We start from the raw sequence: 15,472 nt of genomic DNA on the forward strand, positions 1-15,472 counted from the left end.
CTACCGCCGTCGTCGTCGTCGTCGCACCTCATCTCCGCAGCTGAACCAATCCTGCGAGGCGGCCTTGGGGAAGCGCGCACTGACGCTGAAACTCCAGGGAGACACTTGATAGTACATGCCATCGTCCATGAAGAAATAGAGGTAATTGTCCGGCCCTTGGATCACGGTCTTCACGATTCCGTGCAGGTTCGGGATGATTTGGTCAACGGCAAACGGGCCGCTGAAGTTTCTGGTCCAGCCGTATTTGTACAGCTCTCCGTCTGTAGAGGTGAATGAAAGAAACCAATTATCATCTCTTAAAAAGCAGAAACATGTTTCCTCTAGAAATTATCCTGTGAAGTCTCTTCAGTGGTGCAAAAATACATGACCGCAATGCGTGGATCTATGGTGAAGTCTACATCTTCCTCACATTCTACAAAGTGTTGTGATGGCGCTTATCGTGACATAGACCGTGCAAGGGAGTTCGGCATATTATGACACATACAGCCGAACGATTGAGAACTTAATAACTTAATCATTTCACAAACAAGTATGGCTATAGCAAGTGAGATGAAGAAAGCTAGCAGGTCTAAGCAAAACAGATGGGCAACAAGGTTTTTGTGTCGTTTGTTTTGTTTCTACAAGGTCTTCGCATACAATTGAGGGCAGATTTCTTGTTGCCCGTTTGGAAACTTTTGTTTTTGTTTAATAAAGGCGTTTATATTAAGAATACTCAGAATTTTGAAACTTTGGGAAGAAATGTCCTATTTGGAATGGTTGACATGGAATGTGAAACGAATTCTATAAACGTTCCACCCGATTTGGTAAAGTGATGGAATTCACTGCAGTCAATACCATGTCTGTAACATTTTGGTTAAAATCCTCAAAGAGTTTGGAAAACACAGGACAAAATTAGTTGGGTATAAGTACATAATCTTTGGCTTCTGTTCCGGGACTGGTTGACCTAACAGTAAACTATAATTCAATGAGTACTGACTTTAAAAAAAAAAAGTGACCTGTAAAGACAAAGAATTATTTTACCAATTACAAAGAGCGTTTCTCCGTTGCCTCCGATCTCCACTGCAGCGTCCACGGAGCTAACGGTGGAGCGGACGGACGGGAACACGGTGTGGATGTCCTTGGGAAACCCAGCGTCGAGGGCGTTGTCGGCGGTAAAGCGCCACACGGCTCTTTGCTGGTAGCATAATGATATGCAGATAAAATAATAAAATGAAAGAAAAAGAAAAAAAAAGAAATATGATTGCATAGTATTCCTCCCTTACGACTTTGTTCAGTATACTAACGGGTTATTTACTTTCGTCTGGTAACATTACATCAACGTATTCATACTTACAAGGGGGGGGGGATGAGTAACTATGATGTTGTCAAGTTTCAGAAATAGGCTTATCATACTCGTGATCAAGCAAACAAAAATTATTGGATCTTACGGAGTACGGGGATTTCACACCACATTCATCAAAGGTAGGAACCTGCTTTGATAAGTTATCGTGGTATGTCAAAATTACCATTGTCATTTTGTCTGAAAAAAAAATATGTAGAAAGGGACTTAATCCCACGGAATTGTTCTAAAGATGAAGGAATGAGAGACTCTTCAGCTATACAAGAAACGCAACATTCGGAAAAATCAGACTTCCCTGTAAAGCTTATTAGTTCGTTTTCTTTGACCGCGGTAAATCTGACATATCTGCAGGAACATTGATCTCGAATTTGAAGGTGCAGGAAAAAGATTTCAAACTTTTATGTAGTGCTATTATAGGATCTATGATGTATGTTGTTGTTCTTTTTGATTAACGATTTTTACCTTGAAGAAATAAGTCTTCCCAACATCCTCTCCCCACACTCTTGTGTTCTTGACGGTGAGGGCAGCAGTCAGATAACTCTGTAGACCAGGCCAGTTTTGAGATATCAAGGCCGGGTATCCCTGCACAATGCGCCCATCCTCCATCTTCCAGTAGTAAACGTCTGATGAAAACAGACATAAAATAAAGTTAATGATGATTATGATAACTTGTCTTGTGGTTTGTTTTTTTTTTTTGCCTTTTGCACGTTGTGTGCCTTGTCGCATTTATATGAATTGTACATAATTGTAATCTTTGAAAGGCTGGCCTTATAGCCTATGTTGATTCCTCCACTCTCTAGAATAATTCTACTTATATGAATAACAAAAATCCATCCCACGAACATTCCGCGAGTTTCACTCTTTCTCTTGATGCGACATAAGGATACCGTTAGTGTTCTCCGCCATTTCTTTCGCTTTTGTCCTTATAGCGAATACCCATCATGATTACAGGCACATCCATCCTAAAAACGACCACCAACCTGCATTTCACACACAATCTATTTAGAACACATAAAAAGCATGCGCAAAACACACACACAGACCTATCTCGCGTCTCAAGTCTTGAGCTACTTTGTACCTGCTACTTTGTACCTTTGAAAGCGTACGTGACACCATTCCGTCCTAATGTCATCGCCTCGGGAAGGGAAGCACAAAGGTTCGGCACACTGGGATTGTTCGGACCTCCGGGTATCAAGACCGGGTAGGACAACTCGGTTCCAGGTCTTGCTCCTGGGGTAAGAGCAGAGTAGGTTTTCAACAATAGCGAACGGATAATTACTATGGATGAAAAAACGTATCGTTGATTTGGACGTATTTTTGTTGTTGTTCAAAACTGTTTCTGACTGCGGTGACACCACTGCGGGTTCAGTGTTCAACAATGACGACGCTAATGGCAATTTCTGGAAATTATACGATGTTCCAATTCAACGAGGTTGCAGTGTATAATTTGCCAGGTGACAGTGTGATCAACGTCAATGATAATTACAATCATATCACAAGCAGGTAGATGAGTGCTCTTCCGAAGGTTCGTTATTATGAAACACACAAATTCCCCATCCCTATAGAGATTCGTTAATCCGAAAAAAAAGGTTGATTAATCCCAACATTTGTGGTGTTATTCCACAGGTACATTATTCCGAAAGTTGTTATTCCACAGGTACATTATTCCGAAAGTTCGTAAATCCGAGAATGTAGACAATTTGCTATTACGTATACCTGCGGGATTACGAACATTATTTCATTTTCGGATTGACGAACCTTCAAAATAGCGAACTTTTTTTTTTCATTGTCGGATTACAGAACCTTCAGAGTAACGAACCCTGTTTGATTTTCGGATTAACGAACCTTCGGAATAACAAACCTTATTTCTTTTTGGATAAATGAACCTTCAAAGTAATGAACTGTAATCCCCAAGCAAAGATAATCAAAACAATATAAGAACAAAAAGAAACCGTTGGTCGTATAGTATTTTCAAGTATAAATAGTACTCAATGGTGCATATTTTTTTTTTTTTTTTTTGCCATGACGACATAGCTTTGCCCTCGTTCTCTGCCTCCTCACCGTACAAGAACTGGACGCCTCTGATGTCGTCTTCGTGAAGCTGTAAGCTGGGCTCGTAGCTCTGGTACCAGGGGTACATGAGGGCGGGAACCACCTTGGAATGGCTGAGCCCGATGGCGTGGCCGATCTCGTGTGCGATCGTGAACATAAGGTTAGTACCTGACGAAGAAAAAGACAACGTCAATGCATCTCTATTGTGTGCTTTGTCATTTTTAAAGAGTCATGTTTTAGTTGATGAATTTGATAAATTGAATAAAACCAGATAAACAGAGTGGTATTCATTGGAATGGCAAAATAATAAAAGATTGTAAATCTAAATTTTCGCATATTTTCACATGAAAGTGATATCAGAAGAGACCACATTTACACAAACTCGAGTAGGTAATGATTTCTTCCCCTCAAAGGTCGTAATTCATTTATTTAAAATAACAAAAATTATGTTTTTTGTCGATGATTAAGCAGTTACAGACCTTATCCCTTTCATGTATTCGATGATTGCTAGATTATTAGCAGATTACAACAGTATAATGCAAATGACACAGTTTATTCGTATCGGCTCATGTCACGATAATATAAATTAGTGGAAATTGGTGATAAAGACAATGACCTGTCTATTTCTATTTCATTTTCGGTATCTATCCCGGTGTGCTGAAGTCTCTTTAATTGTGAAAGTGTTAGTTTCTATATGTTGTTTCGTTTGTTGGCATAAATTTGTCTCTCCACCAACCTGAGGCTGATTCCACTGTCCAGTTCTCATCCTCGTCCAGGTGGATAGTACCGGTCAGTCCGGACTGGTCAGAGCTCAGCTGGGGAGCAAACGAGTGTGCGAGGACGTAGCCGGGGCCGTCGAAGGGTTTACCATCGCCGTGGTCGCCTCGTTGAAACGAGATGTTGATGTCGGCGTCATCCGTCCACACTCGTCGAAAGTCGACCAAGGCGACAGCCGACCACAACTGTACATTATGGGTAAAAAAAAAAAAAACACCAGAAAAAAATGGAATGGAGGGAGTATAACGAGAGGGAAATCAGACGAGAATCGGTCTGACATAAAAAAAAAGAATGAAGTGTAAAAATTCATTCTGGTAATTCTTATTAGTTACCAACTGCAACTGACTTCTTAACATTTTTGAGGATTACACTTAAACTTTGATTTTGACCAGCAACCAAGCAAACATATTACAGCCATCATAATTATCATTTTTATCATTACTACTATCAGCATATAAAGGGAGAGCAGTTTAGATTTTGTTTAGGCCTACTTTTACGTATGATAAATGTTGCATCAAAAATATTACTTCAATCACTATCGTTTCTGTTGCTATATACGGATGTAATAATGGCATATGAAAAAAAAGGAAGGAAACGACTAATATACTGACACAACGAATGTCATGATTCTCAAATCTACCACGCCTCTTCTGATGACGCATAGCTTTACTTGGAACAATTACTGAATACATGGATAGCTATGTTCCACCTTAAACCCATTTTCAATAGCCTCGTCCACTTTCTGCTCGGGTAAGTCTGGCGTGTACGACGAGATCCTGTAGGTGAAATTGCTTTTCGGCCACGCCCTAAAGATGCTCCACCTCTTCTCCCGAGTACGTCCCTCCCAGTTGCCAAGCACCTCCACGCTGGGGACGTTGACGTCACCATCCCTACGATGAGGGGCTGCCATCAACTTTAACGTCTGCTTGTCATCGACCTCTGCTTTGATAAACAGGCAACGAAATAGGAGGAAAGAAAATTCTCACAAATAAGGGTATAGAGCTAGACTGTTGGATTTGCTCACCCAAGGAACTAATTCTTTTCGCAAGGTCCCCGATATTGCCTTGTATGTCTCTAGATATTTCTGGCAAAAGGATCGCACATAAAATTATACCAAAAGTTTAACTAAAAAGCGTGTCGGCAAGAATGACGGGTTTATGTGACAAGCTGACGAGGTGTCATAACTCATTAGCGATCCTGGTAAAAAAAAATGTATTGGGCACCAGGCTTATTTTTAGTCTAGACTTCCACATTGTCGTTTCGTAAAAAGCAACATATTACATGCATTCTTAATGTGATTCATTTTTGTTCTTTTCTTTCACAGTATACTTTTTACACATCTCGTCAACGTCCACGTGACGAAGTTACAATTCATTCATTGTAATTACATCCTAATTGTGTTCAACTGCGATCAATGATTTTATAGAACATGTTGGAAGGATACGTGTAAGCGGCGATAATAATGACACCGTATTGTTGTTTTTTTTTTTTCCTTCATATACTGTGCATCCCATGACTTTTTTTTTTTTGGGGGGGGGGGGGGGCAAAACATCAAACATTATAGTTTACTTGAAAACATTAATTCAACACGAGTCAGTAATTGAAAGTCAATTGTGCCCGGCTTCGGTTATTGCTTTGTCAACAACAGCTTCTAAGCGTTATGTTAACTTCTCACTCAATAATTGCAAAAGGCGCATTACCGACGAAGTGAAACTTGCCGTATATGTGAGAGCTCCAAAATCTTTCACTGTTTGTTTTTTAAATTATCATTATCAAATAGCTGTAGTGTGTATTCACTAGCTACGTACTTTGGACAAGTACTCGATATCTTGTCTTCATTGTAACCCTTTTTCTCCTTTCAGTCATGGGCACTCACCATGGCATCTATGTCCATATTGTGTTTGCTCACCTGTCTTGTGTAATCCGGATAATGTTTGGAAACGAGTATGAAGGACATACTTTCTTCTTTCCTCGGGCAGAGTTGCGCTCATGTCTCCGGTGTAGCCCAAATCTTCCAAATGTTTCTGATAGAGGCAAATCATGAGCACATTCCCATAATTATATAAAAAGATTTTTACAAAAGTGAAACGTTTGAAGATCGTTGGGAAACACTTATACCCCGTTCCCACTGCCGATTAGATCAACTCGATCAAGCGAGATCAATCCCGATCATCTATTTTTGCCAGAGCAATCCCGACCAAATACTCGATCGTCCTTCAACACGATCCCTTCCCGACCGCTATTCGATCTTTTACGATCCGCATCCGACCATTCTCGACATCTCCAGAATCTCTCCTCGACAGCCACACAGATCTCTACTAGAACATCCTGATATACACACAATCAATACACGATCGCTACACGGTCAATACTCGATTTCTACTAGACTTCCTAGACCAGCTCGACATGACTCGATCTGTGTAAGATCTTGCATCGAACGGGTCGGCAGGTTCGTACAGTGATCGGGTGAAGGAAGAATTGGTTACAGTATTCGTTTGGTTATATGAGACAACTCAGTATTTATGCTTGAATACGGCGGGGCCAAAAAGAGTGCTACAAACTGACTATTAATTGCAAAAGCCTGAATGAACGACAGAAATGATTATCTTTAGTATAGGTTTTACCGGCCAATTTCGCCCTTTTGTCAGTCCATTTGATGAAAGGTTCATTCAATTTAGCGAAAATCCTCATCACTGCACATTCGGTCATTCAAAATTGCAAATTGTTCGTTCAATTTAGCATTCCGATCAATGAGATTTGCACATGTGCCTTTCGAATTCGTAAAACGGGCATTCAAATTGGCACGTGCTCTTCAGTCATTCAAATTCGCCAGCACTGGCGAAAGGGATATTTCAGTCATTCAATTTCGCGTATGGGCAGTCAAATTCCTAACATGTTCATTGAAATTAACGTCATGTCATTTCTTTTTTTGAAAAGGTGATAACATTTAAGAGCGTATTTCTATGTGACTTATTGTTTCATCCACACACTGTTAAGCAGTAAAAGTATCGTATTTTTGACCATATTATATAACTTTGCTGTTCTGTAACGCCCCTTTTCTTTCATACATGACATTTTCGGCCTACATGTACCAATACTCTAGTTTAACTTCATCTTCTTATAGTCATAATAATAATAATAATATAATAATAATAATAATAAATCATGACGGCACAAGTTAGATACAGACGTATTTCTCAAGGGGACAGAAAACGAATTATAGGAATATTTCATGATCATAACCTTGACTTCCTACAACTGGCCGACACAAGGAATAAAGCGCACAACGGCGAGATAAGTTGTGGCCATGCACATGTTGCACTATCTTCGGAATTGAAGAGTCACCAAGCACCTTAAAGAAAAAAAAAATGTTGCCAAAATCTCTGAAATGAGTACGAAAATATGTAATGACGCTTGGAAAACAATAACTATGTTAAGAAAATAAAGAAAGAAGCAAACCATAAACATGCGTGCTAAATTGACTGCAAAAGATGTTAAATTGATTGCCCAAAAATGAATTGGAATGAACGAGAGCAGCATGTCCGTGATCACGTGACTATCATTCTAAACTGAATGAACGAATAACCAAATGGTGCTTGTGTTACGAATTTCAATAGAAAAAGTGTTACTTAGAATGAGGCTAAAGGTAATTTGAATGCTCCAATATGAATTTAAATGAAGAGATCATAAAATTAAACTATACCGAACATGTCATCTTTGGTATATTTTGCTAAATTGAATGCAGCAATTAGGAATTGGACTGACAAATTCATAAAGTGCGAAATTGGCCGGGAAAACCTATAGTTGATAGAAGAACACTTCCTATTTTGAAACCAGGCGCAATCATCAATTCTCGTGCAGGCGTTTCGATTCTGTAGTCATATTTCCTGAAAAAAAAAACGATGACAAAGACTGATCACTACTGTTTGTGAGCCACTCAAAAAGGTACCAAAAATGCATTCATTTGTATTCATTCACTTTATCCGTTTTCAGTAGCTATTTTTGACGCATTCATTATCAGTTTTTACGGCTTCACTATCGCTCAGTCAAGTAGGATATCAGTGCGGAAAGTTACAGATTTTGTAAATCACAAATTTTCATGGAGATCAAAGCGCCTGCACGAAGATTGATTATCATTGTGTCAAATAAAATTTGAGGTGTTCTTTCTATTGAATAATGTAACGATTTCATTCAGTCGCTCATATCTTTTTAAATAAGAGACAATTTTGTAGCACTCTGTCTGCCGGGACACCATGTATAATACCTATGATAGGTTCGTTCATATGCATTCGATATTTTCACTGGATGTGAAGAATAGCAAATCTAAGTCTGATATCTCATTAAAAAAAAAGAAATGTCACACCGCCACGCTTCGTATAAGTGCATGACATATAGGTGGGCTGAAATTAATTTGGTCTAAAATGAAACATAGGCCTATATGCCCATAAATGCACCATTATATAGAGTTGGAAAAAAATTGACTGTTCTACACCCCAAATGAGTCGTGTTATCTCTGTCATTATTGTTCTCATTATCAAAGAATGAAAAAGTGAATGAAAAAAATTTATGTATTCATTGATAAATTATATAGGCCCAAGAGTGTGTAAAAGAAAATACATGTATCATATTAATTTCTAAATTCATGAAGTGTGCTGATATGTGGAACAGAGTACATTATCATGAAAATAAAATAATATAACATCGAGTTGATCTGATCGGCAGTGGGAACGTACCATTAGATATCCCGAGACCTTCCCCAGAGCTCATCAGATTTCCATACGATATAAGCCGAGTTTGCCCGAGTCATTCCCGACAAATTTAAAACTCCTGTATACAAACTGGACTCTAAGCATTAAAAAAGAATATTATCGTAGCCTTGGCTGAATGTTGTAAAAACGAACAGATTGAGTTCGGTACGACGTGATGTGTTAACTACAACAGTCTGATGCTTGAATGTGTCGACTGAAGGTTTAATCTATTATGTAAAACTCCGAGCAACCCGCTTGTCCATCTTCAGCTGATACAAGCGTTAAGAGTGCTTGGATTTTTAAAAAGATTTCCACATTTGCTAAAATCATTACCTGATTTGACTTGTAGTTTGTCTGTTTGTTTGTTTTACAAAGCTACGTCCAACAAGGTCCAAGAATATCTTCGTTAATCTATTTGACAACATAATGGTTGCGCACTGTAACAAGATCATCAGCAGGAATTACCTGCGTGGTACTATTCAGTGCAAACGAGTTATCCGTTGTAGAGGTCACAATTGGACAAACCAGTGTGCTGTCCTGGCTTCAGATTCACACCACCCTTAAAGTTTCATAATCACTGTTAATGCTTCATGGCAACCATGGATGACATCTTATACCGCCTTGTATACAGCGGAAAAGACGCTATAAAACTACCCACTATTATCATTATTATTACACTCATGAATAATCAATGTGCATGACCTGGTTTAAACATGAAAACATTGTTTGTCAATAGACAAGAGCCAGATTACGAAGTAGCAGGTTGGTTTCCATTTCTGGCAGTAAAAACCAAGCTACAATTACTAAAAGCATTTAAATAAAAGGAGAATTGCAGATCATTGTTGGCCCAGTGCACAGAAGCACTTCTACACGGGGTTTCAATATTGTGTCTGTTATACAGATGATTGCACAATTGGAAAATCCAACAGTGCTGTGGAACACAACAAAGAAAAGGTAAAATAAATAAAGAAAATGACGTAAGTGGGCCTTCAACTTTGACTTGCGAACAATGCAAGTTAACACATAACAATGCCCGTGGCAAAGTCTATAGGCGACACGCCCATTTCAAGAGAGCTGAGCATAACGAGGAAGTTCACTCTTTTCCTTTCTTCTCTTTTTTTATTTCCTCTCTTTGTTCATTTTTTCTTACTTCTCTTCTCGCTCACATTTATATAGGAAGAGATATACAGTGTTTCAGCACTGTTAGGGTTTGATATGATGATCTGATTTCATGAGTGTGTGGTAGGGACAGTTAATACTGGAAGATATTTTGATACTGCAATTCATATAATTATGGTCAAACGTCAGTATAGAATTTTCGATCAGGTTCTGGCCTCACGCTCGTTTTCCGGGCTCCCATAGAAACCTGTGTTAAATGCAGCATATTCCATGAATCATAAAAAAAATTAATCGAATCATAGATTTTTTTAAATTGAAGCAGATGAAGAGAAATTTTCTCTGCTTTCAAGCAAACAACATATTTTGGGATGTTTTTCAGCTCTAAAAAAAGTTAAGAGCCTCCATACGAGACTAGTCATCCAGTTACTCTAAAAAACGATAAAAATAGCAAATTACCTCATATATCAATAAAAATTCATTAAAAATACAAAAACCCTGATTCATTCAACTTCTGTCCTCAAGCACTATTCATATAATTCTGGTCATATTGCAATTCATATAATTAAGGTCAAACGTCAGTATAGAATGTTCGATCAGGTTCTACCATGATCCAGTCGATTGCAGAGAGAGTTTCATATTCTTGTATTTATACATTTATCAATCCAGTAAGAACTGATTTCTCTCAGCACATCAAGTATTATCATTCTAAAATCATAGCAACCATAATATAACAATGAACACCATGAGTGACGAAAGTTCATTCACTGTTGCTGTATTCAAATTCTTTTTTGTTTCTTTCTTTCTTTGAGGGCACATGTGACATAACGACATATCGATCCATCAATACATATCCAATACATCCCACTTTGCTTGCGTCAGTTGTTTCAGTTTCAGTTTGTTTTATTTCTCCACTTGTACGAAAGAAGTCAGTATGACAAAATTAAAAATGTTCATGTGAAACATGTATGCAAGAGTACTCATTTGACATAGATAATTGATGTGAATAATATACGTAAATACATTTCATGGTTTATCGTAAAGTGTATAGGTATAGAGGAGACCGTTATCGACAAGCAACTCGCTTGTTGTTGATAACGACCTGTGGAGTATGTCGGGCAACGTACCTCCGGCAAATCTCGGGCAAGCTTTCTGTCTTTAGGAATAACCATGGTTATATAGATATGTATAATTGTTGGTACAATATTTATCGGTCTATTCACGTGGTCATACTAAATATACTGTCAATACTTGAGCCCAATTTGCATGTAGTATATTTGTTACTTCGACCGTGGGCTAGACTCGTGAAAACTATCATGTTAGAAGGAACGAAAACCCTATAAGGGTCTTAGAGAAGGTCTTGAGATATTTCCCGGCGATATCATCGCAGGGAAATAGTTAATGAAAATTGGACAAAGAAAGAGAACGCAGAATAATTTTGAACTTTAACATAGTTTCACAATTCAGTAATGTCATTCCCTATTATTGCGTGCAAATTAATGAAGAAGATGACGTCATCCTCTCACAACGGTCTAATGTTCCCAAACAAAACTTTCATAAAATCGTTTTTCTTGTCAGTAACGCGGCTCCTATAACCATTTTTGTTTTGTTTTTTCAAATTTCACGAAGTCATCATGAGTAAATCGTCAATGATCCAGAATAATGCGATGCAAATAACATGAAGGTGACAGGACATTTTGCCTCTGTGACAATTACTCCCGTCTTTTCTCCAAGGACTATAGGGTTAGGGTTAATTAGGGTTGTGATAGGGTTTTAGGTTTAGTTTGATGTGAGGATGAGGATGAGGATGAGGGTTATATCATTATAGGGTTATGTTTGTGGGTAGATTGGCTTAACGTGCAGATATTACAAGGGGGAAATTGTCGCAGGAAGTAATGTCACGGAACCGAATATGAAATATCTTCTGCACAGATGAAGAAGATTTATGCATAAGCAAATGACAGTCGTCTGATTTCATAGCAGGACTGTGATCGATATCCATTCTTCGGGAAAAATTCCACGATTTCATTTCTTATGAAATCTGATTTTAAATGAAACTTTCTGTCGTTTGTTTGTTTGATTGTCCATGTTCATCAAATATCCGAACACGGAGTTGGCTTTTGCTTTATTTAGAACATGTAAAACGTATTCCACTGTGCATTCATTGTCAAATTACCCAACAAACAAGATTCTGTTTGTTGAAGCATAATAGCAATGAATGCACAATGGAACTAAAGTGAAAGTCAACTCCGCGTTCAAGATATATCTGCTAGTCAACTCCCACCCTTCATTAAAACAGCGTAGGATGATTACATGTGGCGTAATATATCATAAAAGACTTATGTCAAATCAATCTTTACATCGATTTCACCTTCAATAGAATATTTTCTGATTTACAAATCAAATAGTAATTCGTATTGTTGAAAGAGACAACGCGTGGCTATTGTTCATGAAAAGTTGTTTGCATTGCCAATAGGTATCTCGCAATGACTGCAGAAAGCGACGACAGGTATAGTGTTTTACCACAGTCACCGGTCACAGTGGACTTTGGTTTTTAAAATTTCTCACTGTGATTTTACATAACCTCACGGAATTATGAGCCCGGTTGTTAAGTGACCGGTCTGCAAGTCACTAAAGATCTTGGGAATGCAATGTACCTTATTCATCACATGAAATATCATAAATTTATGTATTTATGGTGTAAACGGCATCTCTGTCTTTGAGACAATTTTCGGCAACGTCTATCCTTTTTATAAACTGAAGTTTTTTCTATGTGCTTTTAAAGTGCTGTTGTCTCCACCTATCTGACCTTCTCCTTTCCAAAACTGATAATTACAGAGTGACGTATTATTATGTTTCAATTTTGCGCTTGCGTTGCCAAATGCAAGCGAGTCGTACTATGTTTCCTCTCCGTCTATCTGTCTGTCTGTCTGTCTGTCTCTCTGTCTCTCTCTCTTTCTCTTTATGTTTGTTTGTTTGTCTGTCTTATCTGTCTGTCTGTATGTATGTATGTATGTCTCTCTCTCTCTCTCTCTCTCTCTCTTTCTTCCGCATCAGTCGTCAATCGACAAAGGCGTCGTGTTTGTCTTCTTCTTGCCACAAAGGAGCCAGGAGTGAGTGGAGAACGTGTCACAACTAACAAAGTGACATTGGTGTAATGGGGGATGCAGGATTCGTGAATTTGCAGTCTCTCTACGGTATATCATATATAATTATGACGTTATGTCGTCCGTTTCATCTAAAAGTCTTGTTGGTCACCAGTCACGGCTTCCAGACACAAGAGGAACTCAGCCAGTCATCTCCGATGAAATGTCTCAGTTAGTTGCCCAATGAGATGGGAAATCACCGTGCAGCAAATCAGCCATTACCTCTGAATGTCTGAAAATGGATGAATAAGTTCATTGTGTGTTTACGCACGTGCACCTGTGCGTGCTCCTTGCCACTCTTTGTTTGCCATTTTAAAGGGGGCACTGAAATGAGTCACATGTCTTTATGAAATGCCAAAATGTGTACAAAACTTTGTTGTTGCTGCTGTTGATGTTATAGCGATGCAGGAAAATTCAATCTGATGCACATCTATAAGTGCTGGAAATTGATCGATAATTGTCATGGGTCAATATCGTTAGAGTTAAGCAGTGAAAGATAGGTCATTAAATCAACGATTATACTGGCAGATTTACTGAATGTTGCAATATAATTGTAATGAATTGATCGCAGGTAACAAACTAGAAACAACCCCGAAAGAATGCAGCCATGCACCCTTACGTCTGAAACAATGGCAATCATCGACCTAAAAGACTTGCTTTTCTCTCATGTATTATCCCACTACCATGACCAATCACTCTACACGGCAATAGAAACGAATAAACACCAATGTGCAAGAGACGTAGGACATGTATTTCACTTTTAACGTTGTTCGTCCCATATGATCCCATGTACTTTTCTCTCCCTTCACTCACTCTATTTTGTGTCACTCCTTATCTCTACTTTATCCCAGCACACTAATACAGGCCGAGCCCACGAAACACGTTACATGTATTTAGTTATCAAGTTGACAAGTCAGAGCGTCAACGTTCTGGTTATGCAGAGGACATGTAGCGAGAGCATGCAACTAGCTCACTAGAAATAGACTTTCATTGAGAGTGACTGGCAATGTGTAAAGCTGAAGGGGAGAAAATTGAATATATATATATATATATATATATATATATATATATATATATATACATACATACACACATATTTTTGGCCAATAAAGCATGAGTTTATTCGACTCAAATTTTCGGCGTCCTAAGCTTCCTTCAGGACGCTGAGTCGAAAAAACTCATGCTTTATTGGCCAAAAATGCATTACCAGTTTGTTTCTTCATTTCTTCGGGTAGCCAATACGTGAAATCTCAACATATACATGCTTATATATTTGATATGAATATCATTTCCTTTCTAGTGGGATGAGAAATGACTAGACCTATGCATTGCATACTACTAGTACGTTACCAAGTATTGTATTAAACTCTCGGCAGCTACGATGCAATTATCAAATTTCATGGAGAAAATTTAGTTTAGTTAATGAAACAAGTTTAGAAATTTCATCGCAAATAATAACAATTACTAATATGAGGCAACAATCAAAGTATAATACTATGTATAGAACTCACATCAACTGCATTTCTTGAAAGCGTGACAGAGGATACCGACTGAGGAAAGAATAAAGCTGAATACAGAATCGTCACCAGCAGAGCATGCGTGGAAACCCTTCGCTCATGTCGACGTGATATTGTCACTTTAAACACCCCCATAGTTATAGATAGCACATTGTGAAGTTACAAATTTTCGTACGCTTTAACAAGAGAATCCAATTAGCGGCCAAGTACTGGTAGATCGCGAGAAGTTGTGCTTACTCGGGGCCACACACACTCACAGACGATGGCAAATTTTATCTGCTCGGTATAATAGTTCCAGAGCTAGTCGAGCGGAGTCCTGGATCATGATCCCTCAATGATTATAATCATTTCGCTCTGCATCCCAAACTCCCGGTAAGGCATACGGAACTCTCCTCTGGAGTCTCTCACGTGCACGAGGTTAGGCCTACACTTGAAACATTTCGTTGGACAACATCATTCAAGTCCGTTTATAGACAGCTATAAGAACAAACCGACCCCAGTACCAGAAGATTGTTCCGATCCCATAGCATGTTGGCTATACTCTCTCCACTCGTCAAATCCACGTTTGTACTTCGCCGTCTCGCATGGACAATGATTTGGGAATCCACGAACAACAGCAAATCCAATGACCTCATGATCTGACTGAAAAAAACAATCTTGTTTCGCTTGGTTGCGTTTTAGAGTATTTCCTCACTCGTTGCAGAGCAATGTCTTTTAATAAGAGAATGAAAAAGTGTCATTGTGACAAATCAGTCTTCTGTAACATTTGACTCTACA

General features: G+C 38.5%; 1 protein-coding gene and 1 long non-coding RNA gene across 2 annotated transcripts; both read right to left on the reverse strand.

Moving 5' to 3' along the window:
- On the reverse strand, window positions 1-4,830 carry LOC139711981 (interstitial collagenase-like). Its single transcript, XM_071623825.1, has 7 exons — window positions 4,780-4,830; window positions 4,128-4,353; window positions 3,401-3,559; window positions 2,432-2,569; window positions 1,802-1,962; window positions 1,021-1,174; window positions 1-260 (listed from the first exon to the last, which is right to left on the reverse strand). Exons 1-7 carry the CDS (start codon window positions 4,828-4,830, stop codon window positions 1-3), a joined length of 1,149 nt encoding a protein of 382 aa, XP_071479926.1.
- A 155-nt stretch (window positions 4,831-4,985) lies between these two features.
- Window positions 4,986-15,179, reverse strand: LOC139711978 (uncharacterized). The gene is made up of 3 exons (XR_011709547.1): window positions 14,690-15,179; window positions 6,078-6,192; window positions 4,986-5,107 (listed from the first exon to the last, which is right to left on the reverse strand). It is a non-coding gene; the product is annotated as an uncharacterized lncRNA (long non-coding RNA).
- Window positions 15,180-15,472: the final 293 nt, after the last annotated feature.

This window comes from Diadema antillarum, unplaced genomic scaffold (assembly GCF_040938485.1).
Source record: "Diadema antillarum isolate AM-2024a unplaced genomic scaffold, OU_Dant_1.0 seq00001741_RagTag, whole genome shotgun sequence".
Lineage (NCBI taxonomy): Eukaryota > Metazoa > Echinodermata > Echinoidea > Diadematoida > Diadematidae > Diadema > Diadema antillarum.